The following is a 23,992-nucleotide window of genomic DNA, read 5'->3' as shown; positions in this document are numbered from 1 at the left end:
AGGAGAGTGACAGTGTGAAGAACAGGGGGTGGGGTGGGGACATTGGGGTTAACGTTTGAAGTGGGATTGGCATCATATCTGTGAACTATGGTTGAGGTCACATCATTAAAAAAATCCTGGTGAGTTATGCTAAATTACATTTCAAGGGTGCACTTTGAACTATGTGAAAGCATTCCTGATGAAGTTAGAGATAATTGGATGTGGAGATGGAGCTGATTCTAGGTGGTACATGGACCTGGCTTTTGATAATAATAAATTAAAGGTTAAGGACGTGTTCCCTTTCTAATTCTATTTTGAGCTGTATGTTTGTAGACAAACAGTCTCATTTAGATGCTCCATGCCTTTTTATCTTTTGACATCTTTTTTTCTTTAAACAAAGATTTTTTTTTTTAAAGCAAAGATTAAGCTCAGAAACTCAACAAGTAGATTTGAGGAATTTGGTAACTTACTTTTATTTTTCTTGCATTTATTTTAGTGTATCCTTTGTATTTATGGTTAGTGAGTTATATATAGTTTCTTTTTCAGATAAATTATTTAAACAAATTGAGTCGATATAAAGAAACATGATAAGCAGATTAGAGCCAAGATGTTAGAAGATTATGGCAAAATTGTGAAAGTAGTGTGGAAATGACTGAAGTTTAGCACTATGCCTGGAATGAGAAAATCTGGGTTTGGACCCCACCATGTCACTAGCTAGTTCTGTGATCTTGGGCAGTTCACCTCACCTCTCAGAACCTTGATTTTCTCATTTGTAAAATAGGGATGAGAATCTCTGCTCAATCTTTTTTGCAAGCTTGTGAGAATCTGATGAAGGAAGTGTAAAGTATGAACAAACGTAGTCTTTATATTATGGAAAGTTGCAGAGAGGCCACGCAGCTTGATGGTGAGTGTGTTAGGATGGGGGTGGTGGTGGTGGTGAGATTTGCCAACTTTTACAGATTACTTACTATGGGCAAAGGACTATCTATCTATCTGTATCTTTTTTGGGGGCTGTGCCATGTAGCATGCAGGATCCTCCCACACGAGGGATCGAACTTGTGCCTCCTGCAGTGGAAGCATGGAAGTCCAGGGAAGTCCACCAGGGAAGTCCAGTGCTGTACATTTTTGAAAGTAGAAAAATGAATTCAATTTGGCTTCAGTCCTCAGAGTTTACAGTTTTCTACAGACTAACACATAGATGTGAATTATTTATAGACTGTCATACATATTACAAATGGACTTAAAGATGAAGTCAATTACATGAGTGTTTGTGTTAAGAACAGCTACCATTACAGAACAGCTTGCCAGGGCCAGGAAGCCTGCTAAGTACTTTGTCATCAGTTCAGTTCTGTTCAGTTGCTCAGTTTTGTCCAACTCTTTGTGACCCCATGAACTGCTGCACTCCAGGCTTCCCTGGCCATCACCAAGTCCCAGAGCTTGCTCAAACTCATATATATAGAGTCAGTGATGCCATCCAACCATCTCATCCTCTGTAGTCCCTTCTCCTATATTCAATCTTTCTCAGCATCAGGATATTTTTCAATGCTGCTGCTGCTGCTGCATTGCTTCAGTCATGTCCGACTCTGTGTGACCCCAGAGACGAGAGCCCACCAGGCTCCCCCGTCCCTGGGATTCTCCAGGCAAGAACACTGGAGTTGGTTGTCATTTCCTTCTCCAAAGCATGAAAGTGAAAAGTGAAAGAGAAGTCGCTCAGTCCTATGTGACTCTTAGCGACCCCATGGACTGCAGCCCACCAGGCTCCTCCATCCATAGGATTTTCCAGGCAAGAATACTGGAGTGGGGTGCCATTGCCTTCGCCGATTTTCCAATGAGTCAGTTCTTTCCATCAGGTGGCCAAAGTATTGGAGCTTCAGCTTCAGCATCAGTCCTTCCAGTGAATATTCAGACTGATTTCCTTTAGGATTGACTGGTTTGATCTCTTTGCTGTCCGAGGGACTCTCAAGAGTCTTCTCCAACACCACAGTTCAAAAGCATCAATTCTTCGACGCTCAGCTTTCTTTATGGTCCAACTCTCACTCCATACATGACTATGGGAAAAACCATAGCTTTGACTATATGGACCTTTGTTGGCAACATAATGTCTCTGCTTTTTAATATGTTGTCTAGGTTGGTCATAGCTTTTCTTCCAAGGAGCAAGTGTCTTTTAATTTCATGGGTGCAGTTACCATCTGCAGTGATTTTGGAGCCCAAGAAATAAAATCTGTCACTGTTTCCATTGTTTCCCCATCTATCTGCTATGAAGTGATGGGACTGGGTGCCATGATCTTCATTTTTTGAATGTTGAAATTTAAGTCAGCTTTTATAGTAGCTCATAATCCGGGAACTGAGATCAGAGAGGCTATATAATTCTTCCATGGTTAATCATGATGATGTTCAATAATAAATACTTATTATATGCCCAGTTCAGTTCAGTTCAGTTGCTCAGTCGTGTCCGACTCTTTGCGACCCCATGAATTGCAGCACGCCAGGCCTCCCTGTCCATCACAAACTCCCGGAGTTTACTCAAACTTATGCCCATCGAGTCGGTGATGCCATCCAGCCATCTCATCCTCCGTTGTCCCCTTCTCCTCCTGCCCCCAATCCCTCCCAGCATCAGGGTCTTTTCCAATGAGTCAACTCTTCGCATGAGGTGGCCAAAGTATTGGAGTTTCAGCTTCAGCATCAGTCCTTCCAATGAACACCCAGGACTTATCTCCTTCAGGATGGACTGGTTGGATCTCCTTGCAGTCCAAGGGACTCTCAAGAGTCTTCTCCAACACCACAGTTCAAAAGCATCAATTCTTCGGCACTCAGCTTTCTTAACAGTCCAACTCTCACATCCATAGATGACCACTGGAAAAACCATAGCCTTCACCAGATGGACCTTTGCTGGCAAAGTAATGTCTCTGTTTTTTAATATGCTATCTAGGTTGGTCATAACTTTCCTTCCAAGGAGTAAGCATCTTTTAATTTCATGGCTGTAGTCACCATCTGCAGTGATTTTGGAGCCCCCCAAAATAAAGTCTGCCACTGTTTCCACTGTCTCCCCATCTATTTCCCATGAGGTGATGGGACCAGATGCCATATCTTAGTTTTCTGAATGGTGAGCTTTAAGCCAACTTTTTCACTCTCCTCTTTCACTTTCATTAAGAGGCTCTTCAGTTCCTCTTCACTTTCTGCCATAAGGGTGGTGTCATCTGCATATCTGAGGTTATTGATATTTCTCCTGGCAATCTTGATTCCAGCTTGTGCTTCTTCCAGCCCAACATTTCTCATGATGTACTCTGCAAAGAAGTTAAATAAGCAGGGTGACAATATACAGCCTTGACGTACTCATATGCCCAGTCCTGTGCTAAATTCTCACATACATTATCTCATTTAAGCCTTATTACCCCCTGTGAGATAAGTACTATTTCCCTTTTACAGATGAGCAAACTAAGGCTCACAGACATCAAGAGCTTGAAGAGTTGGTGAATGGTGCTGCTGCAAATGAATCCTAGGGTATTTGACTCCCAAGCCCATTTTTTCCAGTTCTACTGCTTTCAATCAGCAGCTGAGTTGTGGGACCCTGAGGGTGGCTGTATACATGAAAGGTCCATTAGGGCTCTTGTGAAATGTTAGGTTCTCATCTCAGCCAGGCTTCTCTTAAGCTTACCTATGTCACAACTCCTTTTTTGCTTCATAATATATGTTCCTAAACTCTTAAAACATCAAGTCCTAGGGCTATGGGGTTGGCTAACAGAGCTGCCTGACACCATAAGGTGATGTTGGTGAAGACATTTCAAAACTAGGCAAAAGAACTGGGTGAGATGGCAAGGTAAGCTATCTACATCTAGTTTGTGGGGGTTAGAAGTTGCCTTTCCTGTGGCAACTTATAGAATCAATTCTTGGTAAATACAAAGGGACCTTTGGCTCCAGCTAAATCCAATCTCATTTATCTCATTTTAGAAAGAGGTTAAGGGCCAAAGATCCCACAGCAGGTGGGGGAATCCAGACCACATGTGTCTGAATACTGATTTCCCAAGAGCAGTGGTTTTCAAAGTGAGCTCTCGAGATAGGCAGCCCCAGCTCTACTTGGGAACTTGTTAGAAATGTCCAGAATCAGAGACTTTGAGGGTAAGGATCAGCAGTCGGTTTTGACAAGCCTTCCACAACATTCTGATGCATGCTCAGGTTGGAGAAGGACTGCAGAGTGTCTGCTACATATTATAGGGCACATGGCAGGAAGAAGAGGGGAGATTTGTCATCCCTCCCGAAGCCCGAGAGGCTCTTTCCCCTCTTTGCTTCCAGGAGAAGGGCTAAAAGGGCTCTATGTAACAACTCCCTGAGGTCCACAGAACACTGAGCTAGTTTTTAATTTTTAATTTATTTTTGGCTGCACTGGGTCTCCATTGCCTTGCTGGGGCTTTCTTTAGTTGCAGGGAGCAGAAGTTACTCAGGTGCAGTGCTGGGCTCAGTACTTGTGGTACATGGGCTTAGTTTCTCCAGGGCATGTGGCATCTTCCCCCATCCGGGATCGAACCTGTGACTCCCTGCATTAGGCGGATTCTTAAACACTGGACCACCAGGGAAATTACTGAGATAGTTTTGACAAGGGAAGGGGACTTTGGAACAAATACTGGCCTGGGGTTGGCGGCGGGGGATTGGCAACCTGGGGGTGCTCCTGGGTAGCGGGAAACCAGGCTCTGTCTGGCTATCAGTGTGTGGAGGAGAAGGGCTGGGGCCTGGGATCACACGCCAGTCTCTCTCACCCCCCTCCCCAGCCCCCCAACACAGACAGAGCAGCCAGGAGGCTAGAGAAGGCTCTTCTCCACACTGTCCCTCCGGAATCGGGGAGCCACGTGTGCGAGGGTGCTCAGAATCCTGCAGGGCATTCCGCAATGGCAGGAGACAGAAGGCCTGGGGAAGGATGGCAGAGGTGTGCGGAAGGCACCTGTGTGCCCCTGCTGACGAGTTTTTTCCCCTTTATGCTGAAAGGTCGATAATATCTGAGGTGAGGAAATAATGGAAATTGATTCGCACTTTAGCAGTACCTCTGGTAGTTGCATCACAGATGGACGACCGGAAGCTGGAGACTTGTGGGCAGGCGATTATCACTCTAAGTCCGAGTGGGATATGAAGGCTGTGTGGGGGGCGGGAACAGATTTAAAGAGAATATGGATTGGGATATTGGGATGCGAGGAGAGGGGAGGCGAGGAAGAAGATAGCATCCATTGGGACTGAATTGTTAATTTAGTGCCAACGCCCTGGCTTCTTAAGTTCTGGAACCAGTCTGAGATCCTGAGCGCTGGATCATTCCTAACTCCTCCCCCCCTCCCCCCGCCCTTTTCTTCTAACTCAAGAAGCCTGCGCTTTGACGTCGTGCAAATGAGAGTTCAAAAGTCCCGCTGAAATTTAACTTCCACAGGGTAGGAGTCCATCTCTGGTTCGCAGCTATATGCTGAGGGACTAAGAGTGTCTCGCACATAGTAGGCGCTCAATAAACCTTTGTTGAATGAATGACTCAATGAATGAAGGGTCGTACTCCAAGCCTCCTTTTTCCTCCGTTGTGCATGCCCTACCTGGAATGGTTGCTGCTTCAAGGAAATAGTCTACTGACGCACAGTAGGCACTCAACAAGTTGTATTTTTCCTTCCTTTCCAGAGGAGACCGGCTTCCTAACCTACCGCAAAAGAGGGGTTTCTGGCGCGTGCGTCTTCTCCACGTTCCTTCTGCCCCACGGGGTCTCGGGGGGCAAGAGCGCGGAGGAGACGGGTGGGAGCGGAGCGGCAGGGCTGGGGCTGGGTGGCGAGCGCAGGCGGGCGGCTAGCGCGGAGCCGGTCTCCCGGCTTACGTAAGGCGCGAGCCCCGCGCGGCCGGCCGGGGCTCCGAGTGGGGGCGGGCGGAGGCGGCGCCGCCCAGCGGGATCCGGGCTAGGAGCCTAGCGGAGGGCCGCGTCCCGGCCAAGGTGTGTGTTTACTTGACTTCTCGGGGTGGGGAGGCGCCGCACTCTGGCTCCTCACGGCGAGGAGAGCATCCCTCAGACCTCTGCGGAGGCGGCCGCTGCGACTCCCAGGGATGTGACAGCCGCCGGGGAGAGGCGGAGGCGTGGACCAAACGCTGCCCACGTGCGGGGACTCGGGTTGGGGCTCAGCCCCCAGTTCGCCGCGGCGTGGGGCTACTGGAGGCGCGCTTGGAGTCACCGCCTGTTCCGGCTGTCTCACTCCGTGGAGACTGGCGTGGGGATGCCCGACCCCTTTCTCGGACTGGGCGTGGGGCGCGAGATCTAGGAAAGGATTGAGGTGGGCCTGGCCGGGCTGACCCCGCTCCGAGCTCCCGAGGGCTACCCCCGCCAGGCGCGGGCGCTCGGGAGTTCTCCGGGATCGCAGAGTGGGGGCGTAGAGGGCGGGGAGGTGTAGCGTGGCGCTTACTCCGCCCTCGAGCCGCCCAGGCGCGGGGCGGAGGGGAGGGGTTGTCTCAAAAAGTCTCTCCTTCCCCTGCAGGGGCGGCGGCGAATCCCTGCGCGAGCCCAGGGTGTCAGAGGCAGGGGCAGAAGAAACAAAGTTCCCGGGGCTTCTCCGAGGCCGCTGTCCCGGTCGTCAGTTCGGCCTCCCCCTCCTCGCCGAGGCAATGGCTTCCAAACTCCTGCGTGCGGTCATCCTTGGGCCGCCGGGCTCAGGCAAGGGCACCGTGTGCCAGAGGATAGCCCAGAACTTTGGCCTCCAGCATCTCTCCAGCGGCCACTTCTTGCGGGAGAACATCAAGGCCGACACGGGTGAGAGGGAGCGGGGGCGAGTGAGCGGACGCGGGATCGGGTGAGGCTGGGAGGCGAAGGGCCAGCCAGGGGCTGAGTCTCTTCGGTCCCCGGGCGCCCTTCCCCCGCCCCCATGTGGTCTTGCAGGCTCCTACGTGCCGGGGCGCATGCAGCTGGTGGCCCGCGGCCGTGCGGCTTAACCGCGCCCGGGAGGAGGCCGAGGCTTGCTGGGCGGAGGGTGGGAGGGGTGCGAGACCCCCCCCCCCCCCGGGGTTTGCTCTTGCCTTGGCGAAAAGCGGGTCACCACCCAGCAGATCGCGGCAGCCGAGCTTCCCTCTCGCCCGGCTTCCTTAAGGCCAAGCCATCCCACCGCTTGGCCGTCTCCCACCGGTTCACCGCGTCCCTGGTGACCCGTAGCATCCCCTCCTCTCCCCCCGAGCCCCCCGGGCCGAGCGCCGCCCACCTGTGGAAGTCGGGCCCGGCCGCGCGCTGGGGAACCTGTGGCGCCGCGGGGCTCGCAGCCGCGCGCCGCTCCAGCCCCTCCACGCCTCCCGGGGCCTCTGGGCAGAGCCCTGGGTGGCTTTGAAAGGTCCGTCTGTTCCCTGCCGCCTTCTAAGGTAAACTCTCACCACTAACTCCCCCTCCTCCTCAAGCCGGGGCCTGAGCATTAGGAGACAAGGAGACTCGATCTGACAAATTACAGTTTGAATCCAACCTCCCTGGAAATGGCTTCTTGAGAATGCCTCGCTTGGCTTGCGTGGTGAATTTGGGGCTACAGGTCGCCTGCTCTCCTTAGCCTGTTGGTGCGGGCCTTCTCCCCTCTCCTCCCACCCCGCGTTCACACGAGTTCATCATGAATTGGCGTTAAAAGGCGAGAGAAGGTAGTTGGCCCTTCTGGGATGCAGATGCTCACAATTAGCAACTCATTTATGAAAACTTGTTATTGCGAACGGGCTGCTTCACTGTCTTTCTGTTCTCATCTGGTCCTAGGTGGTTATAGCCTGTTACAGGTATCTTCATTACAGAAGCACAGATTAGTTTGACAGAGGTGGGTGGAGGACTGTGCTTGGAAAACAGAAAGCCTGAAAGCGGCGGGGAATTAAGAAGTATCTCAAAGGCAGAGTTTTACTCCTTATTTCTTAAAGCAGGTTTTAAGAGCAAACTTTTCTTTTGATATTCAATAATCCTGTTCCCCACCCTTCAGCATTCGGAAGGCTGCGCCCTGTGTACCTGATTTCTCCTGGAATTTTCTCTTGCAGGTATTGTTACCACAACTGGGTCTATTTTAATTTGAATACCACATTCAAATGCATTTTATTTCCCTGCTTGGAATGCAGTTTGGGTGGGGGGAGAACTTGAGAATGTAAACTGGCTCAAGGCAAGGTTTTTGTGGTCAGGTGGGGCTTCTCAGTGGGTGTAATGAGGTGAGGAAACTGCTGGGTGGCATTGAGCCCATGTTTCTGCCTTTTCTGTGCCTGACACGCTAACTTGCCTCCTTCTGGCATGAAGGCTTTGCACCATCCATCCTGGGACTGGATTAGTGGCTCTTTCCTTTTAAAAAAGATGATTTACTTTATTTTTTTGGCTCTACTGGTTCTTCCTTGCTGCTTGGGCTTTTCTCTGGTTGCAGAGGGTGGGGTCTACTCTAGTTGTGGCACTCAGCCTTCTCCTCTGGGTGTCTTCTCAAGCACTGGCTGTAGGGCACCCGGGCTTCAGGTAGCTGCCATTCCCTGGCTCTAGAGCGCTGGCTCAATAGTTGTGGTATATGGGTTTGGTTGCTCCTTGCCTTTTAGAATTCTCCCGGATCAGGAATTGAACCCATGTCTCCTGCACAGGCAGGAGAATTCTCCATCACTGAGCCACCAGAGAAGCCCACTCTGCTTTTTTGAAGAGAATGTGATGGGAAGTCGCCTGTTTCTGCACTTTTTTAGGGGGTTTGAAAACTTTTTCGCTTGCTGTTTTCCCTTATTTTGTTCATTTTATCTTTCCTTTGTTCAGAATTTTAGTCTCAGTTCTCTTTCAAGTGCCTTCATTTCCCTGCCAGTGTTTTCTCCCTGGAGTAAAAAGTGACTCTGCAATGTTTAAATTATCTTTTTCTGTTTGGAATCAAGTAGTTTATGCATGAATCAATTAAAAAAACTTAATCAAGAATGGACTTCCCTGGCGGTCCAATGGTTAAGACTCCGTGCCTCCAGTGTAGGGGATGCAAGTTCGGTCCCTGTTCAGGGAACTGGGATCCACTGTGCTGTGGGACCAAAAAACCCCAAAAAACAAAAGCACTATCAGAGAAAGAAGAGGACAAATAAAGGACAATGATTGTTTTGAAAGTGGCCTGTTTCTAGTGAACTTGGAGGGTGTTCTTGGGTTATTTTTCTCAGAAGGTATAAGAGTCTTAACAGGTTCGTTGCCTGGTAAATAAGAAAACATTCCGCAGCATTTATTTTTCTGTTACTTGCTGTTTGCTTTTCACTAATTTCCTGGCAGAGAATCACAATGACCACTCTGTAGGCACCCCTTTATAGTTGAAGATTTGAAGGAGATGCTGAAGTGCAGCAAAATCCCAGGAAGTAAAACCTTGGTAAGAATTTGAATTGGAAAGTAGCTCAGGCATCTGCGGCAGCCTGCAGGATTGGGGCATACTCGTCCACATGGTGTTCCTGCAGTTACTGCCTGGTGAAAAGCTGCTCTTCCAGGAAAGGACTGGCTACTCATTGCATTTGGGCAAGTTTCCCTCACCTACCCTGGCAAAATGCATCTCTTTCCTCTGCACATAGCTTGTGAATTCTATTGCTGCTGTCACATACACTTCTGATGCAGTGCAGCAAATGTATTCTGATTTATCCAGTAGATACTTACGGAATACCTGCTATATGTCAGTGTTTTAGGTGCCGGGGGCTACAGCAGTATTTTTTTCTACCTTCACCATATTCCAGTTGCCACTGAGAGACTTAAAGGATAGATCTGACAAATTGCCTAATGAATAAAAGGAGTTCAACAAGTCTGATGAAGACACGGTCATAAATTCTATCTATATCTTTCCCAGAAGAGACAAACAGCCTTTAGCGATTAAGTCCATTCTGCTTAATTAACTCTGATTTGTGATAAAAGTTTGTGTTTACCATGGATCTCAGATGAGCTTTGTGATATCTGTCACCCGTTGGCTCTGCCTGAAGCTCTGCAGGCTGAGACTTATCAAATATCTTATTTGAAGACCCACCCCCAAATTTTTGGCTTTTTTTTTTTTTTTTTTAGCATACTGAATGAGTAAATAGATGGGAGAGTTCTCTTAAGTTGCCAGAAACTGGGATACTGTCATAAAAAATATTAGCTTGTGCGTGTGTGTTTGCATACATATGCATGAATGTGTGTGTGTGTGCGTGTGCATGTGCGCGCGTGCGCACATACCCACAAACACACACACACACAGCTGGCACTCAGTAGAGAGTTCTATTAAAATTTGGGACTTCCCTGATAGTCCAGTGGCTAATGTTAATGCAAGTTCATGTGCCAAATTGTGCAGTGAGGCCAAACCGAAACATCAGAGTTTGGAGCGAAGAAAGGTGTATTGCGAGTCCTTGCAAGTAGGTGGCTTATGCCCTGAAAATCCTGGGACTTCCTAAAGGGTTTTTGCAAAGCATTTTTTAAGGGCAGCTGAGAGTCTCAGGGTACAGGATCAGCCAGTGCACAATTCTCTGATTGGCTGATGGTGAGGCAGCAGAGTGGTGTCACAGGGGTTAACCTTTATTTGTCCTTAGGCTCCAGGAGGCCTGGGCCTATGTGCTCATGGTCCCCAAGTAGTTCTTCCATTTGGTGGAGTGGGATTTCATATCTGCGAAGTAACTCAGGAAATTTGCATCAAATACTATTATCTAGGTACTTCAGAGAGGAGCTAAAGCAGAGGATGAAGGAGAAGGCCTGTGGTTACACTAAGACTGTGATCTCATCGCAGAGAGCCTGGGTTTGAACCCTGATCAGGGAATTAGAGCATGAATGTGTGTTAGTAACTCAGTTGTGTCCGACTCTTTGTGACCCCGTGGGCTATAGCCCACCAGGCTCTTCTGTCCATGGAATTCTCTAGGCAAAAATACTGAAGAGGATTGCCATTCCCTTCCACAGGGCATCTTCCCGACCCAGGATCGAACCCGAGTCTCCTGCACTGTGGGCAGACTGCTTATGGTGTGAGCCACAAGAGTCCGAATGCTGAAACAAAAAAAAAGAAAAAAATCCCACATGCCTCAACTAAAAAGCCTCAATGAAGACCTGGCACAACCAAATAAGTAAAGAAAATAAATACCAAAAACCACTATCCCCAAACCTTGGGACTTCCCTGGCAGTTCAGTGCTTCAAACTCCAAGCTCCCACTTCCACTGCAGGGGGTGCAGTTTCAATCCCTGGTCGGCAATGAAAATCCCTCATGCAGCATGGTGTGGCCCAAAACAAACACTCCTCCATTTATATTTAGTGGTACCTTCATTTGTTGAGTGATCAGTTACTGAAACCTCCCTATGAAAGGTGTGAGAACCCTGTTTTAAGGTTTGTACTGGATCTACTATCTCAAGTATAGGGAAATTGGAAAGTTTCCATTTGGAAGCATCCTGGACTTGAGAGAAAAGATGTTCAAGAACAAACCTGTTTCTGCTCTTAATTAATATTAACTGCAGCTCTTGCTGAGGTTTGCAGATGGGATTGGCATTTCAAGTTAGTCTATGGGCTGAGCCTCTCCTGAAAAGATGATCTAGTTCAAAAGGTTTAGGTTTTTTTTTTTTTTTTTAAACGCTCATTAAGTATAAATGTGTGTCTTTTCTTACGTAAGAATGAAAACGTCTGACAATTGGAGAAGTTGTATGAAAGAGACTAATGTTCACCAATGTATTTAGAACAACATTAAATATTAATAGTTCATGTTTTTGGAGATCATACAAAGTCTTAGCTTAGTCTGCTAGTTCTAGAGTATGGTATATTCTGTATTTTTCCCTCATTTGGTAAGACTCAGGATGTAGCCTAGGTCAAGGACCTGACAAGTTTGGAGGCATCTCTCCTCTCTGCAGGTCCACTATACATCCCCCTGTTTTTTCTCGTTTCTTTGAGGGTTTTCACACATACTTCAAGAGAACTGTTTGACTTGAATAAGGTCCCATGACAATAAGACTGACACATGCGTAGCTGAATCTGAGCTTCTTTTCAGTGTGGTCATTTCTTAATGGAAATCTACTTTTAAAAAATTATTTATTTGGCTGTGCCAGGTCTTATTTGCAGCATGCAAGATCTTCAGTCTTCATTGCGGCATTCAGGATCTAGTTCCCTGACCAGGGATTGAAGCTGGACACCCTCCATTGGGAGCATGGAGCGTTAGCCATTGGACCATCAGGGAAGTCCTGGTCATTTTTTAAAAGTAGTTTTTTCTGACCAAAGTCATGACTTGTAGAAAATTTGAAAAATGTGAAGCTATGAAAGAAACTGAAAAGGCAAGTGAAAATTACCCACTATTCCACACTGACATTAGGATATTCTAACAAGTTATTATTTTCCTGTATATTTGCCCCACTGTTTCCAACAAACTAACTTGGCATCCCACTTGGATGTTGTGAGCATTTTCCTGTGTTCTTACCACTTTTCCAAAACCATGTAAAGTTTCTATATTATAGTCCATTCAGCAGATAAAAGTGAAGGTGTTAGTCGCTCAGTCATGTCCGACTCTTTGTGACCCTGTGTACTGTAGCCTGCCAGGCTCCTCTGTCCATGGGATTCTCCAGGCAAGATTGCTGGAGTGGGTTGCCATTCCATTCTCCAGGGCATCTTCCCAACCCAGCATTTGAATCTGCATCTCCTGCATTGGCAGGGGGACTCTACTGTTGTGCCACCCTGGTGCTGCTTTATTCATGTAATTTTTTGCTTACTAAATATTTTATTTAATATAGACATAGATACACGTACTTTTGTGTATATTTTTGTTTTTCAACATCCCCATCCCCGCCCCTGCCTCATTTGCACTGCTACACTTGCAGGATCTTAGTTCCCTGGCTAGGGATTGAATCCAGGCTCTCAACGGTGAAAGTGTGAAGTACTAACCACTGGACTGCCAGAGAATTCCCTATTGTTGTGTATTTAAACGCTTTCTTTGTTTTTCTTTTTTCTTTTCTTTCTTTCTTTTTTTTTTTTTTTTCAGCTTGAAAGCAGTCTCTGTTAAGTGAACAGATTACGAAAATAATGGTAAATACCTTAATTCATCCTTCTAATAAGCCTGTTGATCTGATCTTCCTTGTTGCCAGCGTCTCTACCTTTTACAAAATGGGTGGTCCTTTTCTTCATTCCACCTCATGGAGAAGACAATCTGAAGGGCCATAGGAAGTTGTTTGCTTCTTTGAAACATTTTCCAGCAGTATAGATCTTATGAATCAGATTCTGCATGTAGATGATGCCATATTTGCCAAGAGATTGAGCATCATGTTACCTGTCAGGGCAATTCTCTTTTTGCTGATTTTGCCATAACTATACTTGTAGATCAGTTCATTTATTGACTTTAGGTTTGGCTAACACCTCATGCAATGTATGGTTCCACAATTCTCAGCATGTTAGTTGAAGCCTTGCTGAGCTTTACAAAGTTGCCTTGGAAGATCTGATGGAGATGAAGAATCTGCAACACCTTTTGAACCTTTGGGCTTACACCATTGATATCTCTGATCCTGATGACAAATGCCAATTTGGGTTCCTCAGCACAGAGAAGTTGCCAGCTTTTCTTGCCATCATAGCCATTCAAATTTCAGTTCTGTACATCTGCCTGTATTCCTTGTGATACTGCTTAGCTTTTTCATAGATTAACTTCCTCCTTACCTTTTAAAGCATCTTTTGGGCAAAGTTCTTTCTCAGGCATTTTATCTTAAGCTTTGCCAAATTCTTTTGCTTTTTTCTTAAGGATTTCTGGCACAGCAGGAACCTTCTTTTTCTTCTTTTCTGCACCCTCCATGGTTCCATCCAGGAAAGAGTCCTTTCATTATTTTCTAATTGCAGAAATAGTTCATGTTAAGTTATCATAGGTTTAGAAATGTAAGAAAGATGAGGAAGTAAAAAATTGGTATTTGCACTAACACTAACTAGGAGGAAATAATAACTGTTAATACTTTTTATGTGCAGAATGTCTTCCTGACAGTTTTTCAAGAATACATTATGTATTACTGTTTTGAAAATTGCTTGTTTTATTTCACAATGTATTATTGCTTGTTTTATTTCACAATGTATCATTTAATATTTTTCAGTGTCATTACAGTCTGTTCTTCAATGTGAGTTTAATGCTTTGTACTATTTCAAAATAATTTTTATTACGCTCTTGATTTTTTGAAAAAGGTGATACATGCAGAGGGCTTCCTAGGTGGTGCAGTGGTAAAGAATCTGTTGCCAATACAGGAGATGCAAGAGACCTGCGTTCGATCCTTGGGTTGGGAAGATCTCCTGAAGTAGGAAATGGCAACCCATTCCAGTACTCCTGCCTGGAAAATCCCTTGGACAGAGGAGCCTGGAGGGCTGCAGTCCATGGGGTTGCAAAGAGGTGGACATGACTGAGTGACTGAACACACACATAATACATGCAGGTGGTAAAATTTTCAGATATGCTAGGAGTGGTGTGGGAAATCTCTCCCATCCCTGACCTCTGGTCCCCAGTTACTTTCCACAGTTTACTTCTACTGTTTACTTTTCTTGAATATTCATCCTAAAAATATGTGTATACATACATCATATTGTATGTATAGTGGTACCTCTTTAAAAAATGTACACATATATCAATACTTTGTTTTGCCCTTCTTTCTTTCTTTTTAAAATATTTATTTATTTGATGTGCCATGTCACCCTGGGCTTCTGTGGTAGCTCAGTCAGTGAAGAATCCTCCTGCAATGCAGGAGACCTGGCTTTGATTCCTGGTTTGGGAAGATCCCCTGGGGGAAGGCATGGGAATCCACTCCAGTATTCTTGCCTGGAGAATCCCTTGGACAGAGGAGCCTGGTGAGCTACAGTCCATGGTGTCTCGAAGAGTCAGACGTGATTGAGTGACTAACATACACAAGAGTAATAAACCCATGTTAACTTATTGCTATTAAAAAAGAACTGTTTTCTAGTACAAACTCCAAAGAAGAGTAGCATATTTGCAAACCTCTTTAATGTCTGGTTTAATAGAAGAAACCTAGATTCTCACATCTGGTTTCTTACTCAGTTTGCCATGTTATCCGGTAAAGTATTGGAAGAGAATCTGGCTTTATGCAAATACATGGTTAGAGAAAGGGGGGGATTCACAGACCCTGGGAAAGGTCTCATGGACCCTCAGGGATCCTTGGACCACACTTTGAGAATGGTGATTTAACCAGTTGCCTATGGATTATTTGCAGTCTTTCAGTATACAAAAATGCGCTTTGCTGACTGTCCCTTGGTTATATCTTTCAACAAAGGCTTGAGTGCCAGGCAGTATTGGCTTATGGGATACAAAGAGGTGAGTCAAGGTCTGTTCCCTTCAGGAGCTGTAAATTTGTTGGGAGAGGCAGTCAGGCAAGCAAGTATGCAGTTGATGAAAGGCTGCAAGGTGTGCATTTGCAGGTCCTGGGCACATAGGGAAGAGGCAGCCTACCCAGCATTTAGGAGGAAATAAGGTTAAGGAAGAGGCTTCCTAGGTGGCACTAGTGGTAAAGAACCTGCCTGCCAATGCAGGAGACATGAGACTCGCGTTCAGCCATAAGAGCTTTATAGTATCTGGTCTGACATTTAGTTCTTTAATCCATTTTGAGTTTATTTTTGTGTATGGTGTTAAAGTGGAGAAGGAAATGGCAACCCACTCCAGCACTCTTTCCTGGAAAATCACATGGATGGAGGAGCCTGGTGGGCAACACCCCATGGGGTCGCAAAGAGTCAGACACAACTGAGCAACTAACACACACACATATGGTGTTAAAGTGGGCTTCCTTGGTGGCTCAGATGGTAAAGAATCTGCCTGCCGTGCTGAAGACCTGGGTTCAATCCCTGGTTGGGTCAGGAATATCCTCTGGAGGAAGAAATGGCAACCCACTCCACTGTCCTTGCCTGGAGAACTCCATGGACAGAGGAGCCTGGCAAGCTATAGTCCATGTAATTGTAGAGAGTCAGACATGACTGAATCAATTTAGAATGCTTGCATGGAGTTAAGGAAAGCTTTTCAGAGGATATTTCTGAGCTGAATTTTGACAAGTCAGCTCAACTAAGAGGTGAGGAAAGGTGGATGTTTACATGGCATACCTAGAATTCCTCCAGGGCTTATTTGAGGTCCATACGATCATTGCTTTTGTGACTTGATCACACCTTGTATATTAGCATTTTAGACCTCATTCACCCTTTAAATATTGTTGTTGTTCAGCCTCTAAGTCGTGTCCAACTCTTTGTGACCCCATGGACTGCAGCACACCAGGCTTCCTTGTCTGTCCTTCACTATCTCCTGCAGTTTGCTCAAATTCATGTTCATTGAGTTGGTGATGCTATCTAACCATCTCATCCTCTGCTGCCCCCTTCTCCTTTCAGTCTTGCTTTCAATCCTTTCTTGCTTTCAATCTTTCCCAGTTCAGGGTCTTTTCCAGCGAGTCTACTCTTCACATCAGGTGGTCAAAGTATTGAAGCTTCAGCATCAGTTCTTACAGTGAATATTCAGGATTGATTTCCTATAAGATTAACTGGTTTGATCTTGCAGTCCAAGAGACTCTCAAGAGTCTTCTCCAACACCACAATTTGAAAGCACCAATTCTTCAGCGCTCAGCCTTCTTTATGGTCGAACTCTCACATCCGTTCATGATTACTGGAAAAACCACAGCTTTGACTATACGGACCTTTGTCGGCAAAGTGATATCTCTGCTTTTTAATACACTGTTTGTCCTAACTTTCCTTCCAAGGAGCAAGCATCTTTTCATTTCAAGCCTGTAGTCACTGTTCACAGTGATTTTGGAGCCCAAGAAAAGAAAATCTGTCATTTCTTCCACTTTTTCCACTTCTGTTTGCCAGGAAGTAATGAGACTAGATGCCATGATCTTTGTTTTTTTGAATGTTGAGTTTCAAGCCAGCTTTTTCAATCTCCTGTTTTACCCTTTTTATCATGCATATTATCATTCTATTATACATATTCTTTTAATTACACATATTATCAAAGGAAAGGATTATTATTCTTACTTCATATCACCTTTTCCCGTTTCTATTACTGTGCTTACCTTTAAGATCCATACACATGTGGTATCAGGAAACTTTTAATCCTCTGTTTCTAACTTCCTGGAACTCAATTCCTGGGTCAGTGATGGCAGCTGATCTTGAAACTAGAGTAAATTGGCTCTAGACGATTAGCTATAAATACAGTCATTATGAAGGGCATGAAGAATTGCATATTTAACAGTCTATCAAGTAAATTGTTAAATTGTTTTATATTATGCTAGTCTTCTCTTTAGCATTCTGTGTGGTCCATGTTGTGAGAAGACTTAAGACTTGGAAATTTTTTTTTTTTTTTAAGTTTTAGACAGTGTACTTTCACAGTGAATGAGGTATATCAACTGTGTATTGTCTTTTTAGTGAACTAGATACATGTACAAATATATATATTTTAAATATATTTTAAATCAGGTAATAGAGGCTTTAGATTACTCTGCCTTTTCCCCTCCGTCACTTGATGTTTGGTTCTGATTGGCCTTTAAGACATAGTACAAAAGGTCTCATTTGTAGAGCTTCATGCAGTCCCAATTAGATGACTGATGTTATATTTTAACAGTCTCAATTCCAAGTTCCAAGGGTTCTTGTACTGGTTAAACGACAGGTCTGGCAGCAAGCATCTCTTTCTTGGCCAGAGACTGATAGTATTGAAATAATGCGAAGTCACTCCTGCTCATCAAATTCCCAAGAAGCTAGAAATCAACTGTTTTCTAAAGCATTTTTTAATTGGCCAGCAACCTCTGGCCCTGGCACTTTGTAATTCTTGTGACTTGATCATTGTAACTGACCCATTGTAACTTGACCCATTGCAGTGGGTCAAGCACGTGCTAGACTAGCCAATGTAGGCACATTCTCTGTGCTGCGCTTAATTGCTCAGTCACGTCCGACTCTTTGTGACCCCATGGACTGTAGCCTGCCAGGCTTCTCCGTCCATGGGATTCTCCAGGCAAGAATGCTGGAGTGGGTTGCCCTGCCCTCCTCCAGGGGATCTTCCCAATCCAGGGATCGAACCTAGGTCCTGAATTGCAGGCGGTTTCTTTACTGTCTGAGCCACCAGGGCAGCCCACGCATGTTGTCTAGTCCCCACACAAATCTGGAGCAATTGTAAGTAATATCTCATTTTACAAATAAAGAAATGGCTTCAGATAGGTTGAGCTACTTGCCTTAGATCAGAAGTCAAATAGAGAAGTTAGCATGCAAACTTGAGACTGCATGGCTGGGATTGAACTTCCCATTGTGTCCTGCTGCCTTGTAGGTGCTCCAGTAGCTAGTGAATATCTACTTTATATCTTAGAAATGTCACATTGGGAAGGAGTGGCAGGGAATCTGCAGCTTAGCTCTCCACAAGGCCACTGAGAGTGAGCAGACCCTTTAATGGTGAGCTGGAGATACATGGTTTGTTGTTACCATTCTGTCCCTAAAACATTAAAAAAAAAAATTCTAAAATAGGAAACACTGACTTCCTCTTTTCTCCCATAAAAATGGGCCAAAAGAGGTCTAAAATAGAAGCCATATGTTTTTGTGAGAAGGCAGAAATTGTTTCTCATCATAATGGTAAGACTTCTGGAATAATACCTGTACTTTTTTTTACTTATTAGTCACTTAACAAATGTTTCTGTGCCTGCATTAGGTAGGGGGAGGTATGCACATGTGTCCTTGAGGCATTTATGGTTGAGGATTCAAGTTCAAGGTTCCATGTTACATTCTCATGAGTCATGGTGGGGTGTGTGTGGGTGAAGTGTTGAGGTCATGAACATCGTTGAGGGAAGGTGTTATTCAGATATAATTTTCTCCCTTTCTTCCGTAATGCCTTTCACACTTCGGTTAATCTCTCATAGCCTGTTTGCAGTCCCATCATTTCTATGAAGCTTTTCCACAGCTGTTGTAGCTACATGTCGTTTTCTAATCTGGAATTTCTCCCATACCCATCTGTACCTCTAACATGGCATTCATTATCGCCTCCATGTAAGATGATCCATTTCATAACTTAAGTTACAGTCTTTGACCATCTGAAGAGTAAATTCATTAGCTTTAGTTTAGCTCAACAGAAGTTTTGATAGCCTACTAGGGCAGGATGGAAAAATAAGGGAAAAACAACTGAGATAACTTTGTACACCTTATTCGTTATATAAGTACTATGAAGAAAATATAATAGTGCAGTGACAGAGTGACTGGGAAGACGACTTCAGAATGTGAAGTTGGAGGAGGCCTGTCTGAACAGATGATGTATAAGCTGAGCTCTGAACATGAGTGTGGCAGCCAGGTATGTGAAGACTTGGGCAGAGGGATGAACATGTGACAAGATTGTAATATAGGAGTGAGCTTTCCATCAGTGGAGAAGAGAGGAGACAGGTGTCTTGGGAGCATCCTGAGTGCAGAGGAGATGGCAGAACTGGCTGAAAAGGTGTAGGGTGTCCAGAAATTAGGACTTCATTATAACTGGATGCAAGGCAGTGGAGTTTTTCTTTTTTTTTTTTTTAACTAGCTTTACTGAGATATAGCTTTCATATAATAAAGTTTATCCTTTTAGAGTGCACAAGTCAGTGCTTTTTTTTATAGAGTTGTGCAACCATCATGCGTGTGTGTGTGTCTGACTCTTTGCGACCCCATGGACTGTAGCCTGCCAGGATCCTCTGTCCCTGGGATTATCCAGACAAGAATACTGGAGTGGGTTGCCATTTCCCCCTCCAGGGGATCTTTCTGACCCAGGGATCAAACCCAGTGTCCTGCATCTTCCTGCTTTGGCAGGTGGATTCTATACCACTGAGCCACCTAGGAGGCCCTGTGCAACCACTATATAATTACAGAACATTTTCATTACCCCAGAAAGAAACCCTGGACCTTTTATCAGTCATTCCCCATTCCCCTCCTCCCTCTAGCTCCTAGTAGTCACTAACCTGCTTTTTGTTTATATGGATTTGCCTTTTTTGATCGTTCATGTAAGTTGACTCATAATAATACATAATTTTCTTTTGCAGCTGACTTCCTTAACTTTGCATGTTTTTGAGATTCAACTATGTGGTAATATGTGTCAGTACTTCATTCCTTCTTATTGCCTAATAATACTCTCTATTCTTTCATTCTTTGATGGACACTTGGGTCATTTCCTGCTGTGAACGTCAGTATACACATTTTTGTGTGGACATGTTTTCATCTCCCTTGGGTGTATACCTAGAAGTGGAATTGCTAGATCATGTGGTAACACTAGGTTTAACATTTAGAGGAACTGCCAAACTATTTTCTAAAGCAGCTTCATCATCTACACATTCCTGTCACCAATGAATGAGTTTTCCAATGTCTTCGTTTCCTTGTCAAGTTTTGTTACTGTCTTTTTCTTTTAGCCTCCCCAGTGGGTGTGCAGTGGTATCTCATTGTGGTTTTGAATTGCATTTCCCTAAGGACTAATGATGTTGAACATTTTTTTCCGTGTCCTTTTGACCGTTTGTATGTTTTCTTTGGAGAGAAGTATCTATTTAAATCCTTTGCCTGTTTTTAAGATTGGCTCATTTGTCCTTTATTGTTGAATTCTTTATATATTTTGGATGTAAGTCCCTTATTAGATATATGATTTGCATATATTGTCTCCCATTCTGTGAGTTGTCTTTTTATTTGTTTATATTTTTTTGACCATGTTGTACGGCTTGTGGACTTTATTTCCTCAACCAGGGATTGAACCTGGGCCCTTGGCAGTGAAAGTGCCAGTGGGCCACTAGGGAATTCCCTGTGAATTGTCTTTTTACTTTTTTAATGGTGTCCATGGAAAGTTTTTAATTTTGATGAAGTCCAGTTTTTGTGGGTTTTTTTTTTTCTTCTTTTGCTATTTGTGAGTTTAGTGATGTGGCTAAGACACCATCACCTAATCTAAGGTGAAGTCATTGTTTTTAAATATGAAATTGACAGTTTGATTCACATTTTTAATAGGTCATTCAGGCTGTTTGTAAACTGGATTGGATGGTTCTAGAGTGAAACTTCCAAGGTCAGTGAAGAGGTTGTTATAGTATCCACAGACAAATGGTTAGACTTTAAACTTCAGGAAGCACTTGTTAAATCAAGATATTCCAATGGCATCTTGTTATTAGGAATAAAAAAATGGTCTCAACCTTTAAGAAATTCACAAGGTAAAACATACAGCCAATTAATTGTTTTATCAGGGAGATTGTACTGAATACTATAAACAGGCATGAAAATTTTATTATAAGAACATTGGAGGGAGTTCATTTTGTATCATCAATATCTAACACAGGCAGTGTGTAATAGTTTGTTATACTTTGAGATGACAGAGTAACTGAAAGCTCTGGGAGAGATGGTGTTAGAGCTGGGCCTTTACAGATGGGTTAGGTACTGGCAGGTGGAAAAATGGGAGCAGGGTGTTTTGTTTCTTTTAACTTCTGAGTTTTTTGGTCACACCATGCAGCATGTGGGATGTCAGTTCCCTGACAGGGAATTGAACCCATATCCCCTCCATTGGAAGTGCAGAGTCTTAGCCACTAGACCTCCAGGGAAGTCCTGAGAAGGGTGTTTTTTGAAGGATCATGTCTGGGAGTAGGTGATTAAAATTAAGGGTAAAAAAAAAAAAATTAAGGGTATTTTGATTAAAACCTAGAGCTGGGGATTATAGGCAATAGGCTGGAAATGTTCTTGGCGGGGGCAGGAGAGGGGCTGTCTGTGTAATCCCAGATGGAGTTTGTAAATAGGAAAACTATGGGGAGTGCCTTCCTTAGATTCCTTTAGCGGTGTGACTGTTACTGGTGGACTGGTGGGAAGGAAGTGGAGCACAGCTAGGGTCGTGTCACGATTGTTTAGATCATAGTGGGAAGTTTAGAAGTAGTTTAGAAGTAGTGGGAAGAAGTGTTTGGGAGAAGCTGAGGTGGTGACATCAGGTGTGACTGTATGGGAAAGGTGGGCAAGGGTAGGTCCAGCTGCAGCCCTTTGACGTGTGAAACGTCAGTGATTGTCAGGGAAAGTGGTCCCATTTAGCAGAGGGGTGCAGTCCATACCTGTGGGAAGTTCCAGTTGACAAGAACCCCTGTGGGTTTGGCGTAGCAAGTGACTGGCACTGAAGCTGGCCCCATGGCATAGTGTACATACTGTTGAGCTTTGGAGTCATGCATACCTCGGGCTCAACGTCTTATTGACTTTGTAAATTTGGGGGAAGTTAATGAACTTGATTTCCTCCTCTGTAAGAATCCCTATATCATAGGGCTTTGGAGAGAGTCAGAGGAGGTCATTTATGTCAAACACCTGGCAAGTAAGAGGATTCTCCGGTTTGTTCTCCTCTCTGGAGTTATATATTTTCATTTATTTCATTTAAAATCTTCCTCAGTGAATTTGGTGCTTTGAATAGAATCAGTGATAGAATCTAGTGGTGTTTAGGGGATGTGTCTGGGTATGTGTGTGTGTGTGTTTGTGTGTGTGTGTGTGTGTTCACCACTCAACCATTCTCTGTTCTGCAGAGGTTATAAGCATTTGCTCATTGTTTTAATTGTGTTGTCCTATTTTCTTTTAAATTTGTCTTATTTCCGTTTTTAAAAAAAATTTATTTACTTGGCTGAGTTGGGTCTTTGTTGCGGTACTCAGGAGCTTTTGTTGTGGCGTCTAATTGTGTGACAGGGGCTCCCCAGCTCTTGGACTAAAGTAGTTACGGCCCGCGGGCTTAGTTGCTTTGAGATGTGCTGGATCTTAGTTCCTGGACCAGGGATCAAACCCACGTCCCTCGCATTGCAAGGGCAGATTCTTAACCACTGGACCATCAGGGAAACCCCTTGTTTCCACTCTTATCCAAACAAAGCTACTTACATGTGTGCCTCTTTTGGAAGGCAGGGAAAATTGCTTTTTAAAAATTGTGTCATCATTAAAAGGACAGTTTTCTTTCTTTCTTTTTTTTTTTAAGGCAGAATAAAGTTTGTTTTTATTGAATGTGTGATATATGCAATTGCTGAGGCTACTACATACAGAGAAGAGGGGGAGAACTTTATTTCTTGGTCGCTTCCTCCTTGGACAGAATCTTGATGATTTCCTCCCTCTTGGCCTGAAGCTGCTCTTCATGATGCTTGAGGGCTTCCTCGGTCTTAGACCTGCAGGCCTTAGCCTGGTCCGCCAGAAGCTTCTTGTGAGCCTTGTCTGCCTTCAGCTTGTGGATATATTCCATGATATATATATATTCCATGGATATATCCAGCTTGTGGATATAATCCACTTGTTTTTGAACATGTTACCCTTCACCTTCAGGTACACGCTGTGATACACGTGGTGATCAGTCTTCCTAGATTCAAGGTATCTTCTGAGCAGCCAGCGCAGCTCTCATCCTCTGCTTTCAGGTTACCTTTTAGAACGTTCGAGCATTGGCAGTACCCTTTCACTTATCTATGCCCATATGCCTGCCCTTCCAGCGAGCAAGGTGTTTTTCCACCACTGAGTCCAAGAAGTCATAGGCTTCCAGGTGATCAGCCCATCTTTGGCTTCCGGATCTGCTGATGGGAATTGGCCTTGGCGATTTCATTAGTCTCCTTGAGGTCCAACCAGACCGTTTTGCCACAGCAGGGGGACCCTGGAGGCAAGCCTTTTCTGAAGCCTGAGCATACTCATGGCTGTGGCCACAGCAGTGCAAAGAAAAGGACAGTTTTCTTACCTTTACCTCTTTAGCTGATGGGTTAGATTTTCTCAAAGTCTTTTCATAAACAGAGTAGCTGACATAACTGAAATTCAACTTTTGCTTTGCTTGGTTTTCCTAAATTTTAACACTGCTGCTGTATTTTTCTTCTACATGACCTCTGTAGGTCTTGGGAAAAATAGCCAATGTAATTTGTAGGAGAGCTATAAAATATTGATTGTATGTATGAGTAGTTTCCCAGTTTTCTTAAATAGTAACTATAAATACCATCTCAGGACATAATTTAGTTTTTCAAAGAGAGAGATTGACTTTCAACTTGCATTACTTCATTGGCTTAGCTTTTAAAAAAAATCAAGAATGCAGCTTGGAATAAGATGAAAGTGCAAAACCTTTTCATTGCACTCAGTTTTGTTTCAGTTTTCTAGGGTTCTTAGGAGCTAAACACTATGCATAACAATGACTGTGTTAAGTTT

General features: G+C 44.5%; 1 protein-coding gene and 2 pseudogenes across 2 annotated transcripts in view; 1 reads left to right on the top strand and 2 right to left on the bottom strand.

Moving 5' to 3' along the window:
- Positions 1–5,907: 5,907 nt before the first annotated feature.
- Positions 5,908–23,992, top strand: part of AK4 (adenylate kinase 4) — an 83,502-nt gene continuing 65,417 nt past the window's right edge. Inside the window, exons 1-2 of one of the 2 annotated variants that reach the window (XM_065911505.1) lie at positions 5,908–5,926; positions 6,462–6,733. In XM_065911505.1, the coding sequence (XP_065767577.1) occupies positions 6,589–6,733 (145 nt within the window). In that variant the 5' untranslated portion in view covers positions 5,908–5,926; positions 6,462–6,588. Of the gene's footprint in view, positions 5,927–6,075; positions 6,261–6,461; positions 6,734–23,992 lie in introns of those variants that run through there. The other variant, XM_065911496.1, reaches the window with a different exon arrangement.
- LOC136163853 (large ribosomal subunit protein uL30 pseudogene) lies at positions 12,932–13,764 on the bottom strand (annotated as a pseudogene).
- Positions 22,881–23,494, bottom strand: LOC136163843 (large ribosomal subunit protein eL19-like; annotated as a pseudogene).

This window comes from Muntiacus reevesi, chromosome 1, assembly GCF_963930625.1.
Source record: "Muntiacus reevesi chromosome 1, mMunRee1.1, whole genome shotgun sequence".
In the NCBI taxonomy this organism is placed as follows: Eukaryota; Metazoa; Chordata; class Mammalia; order Artiodactyla; family Cervidae; genus Muntiacus; species Muntiacus reevesi.
This window is presented reverse-complemented; position numbering and strand designations above follow the sequence as displayed.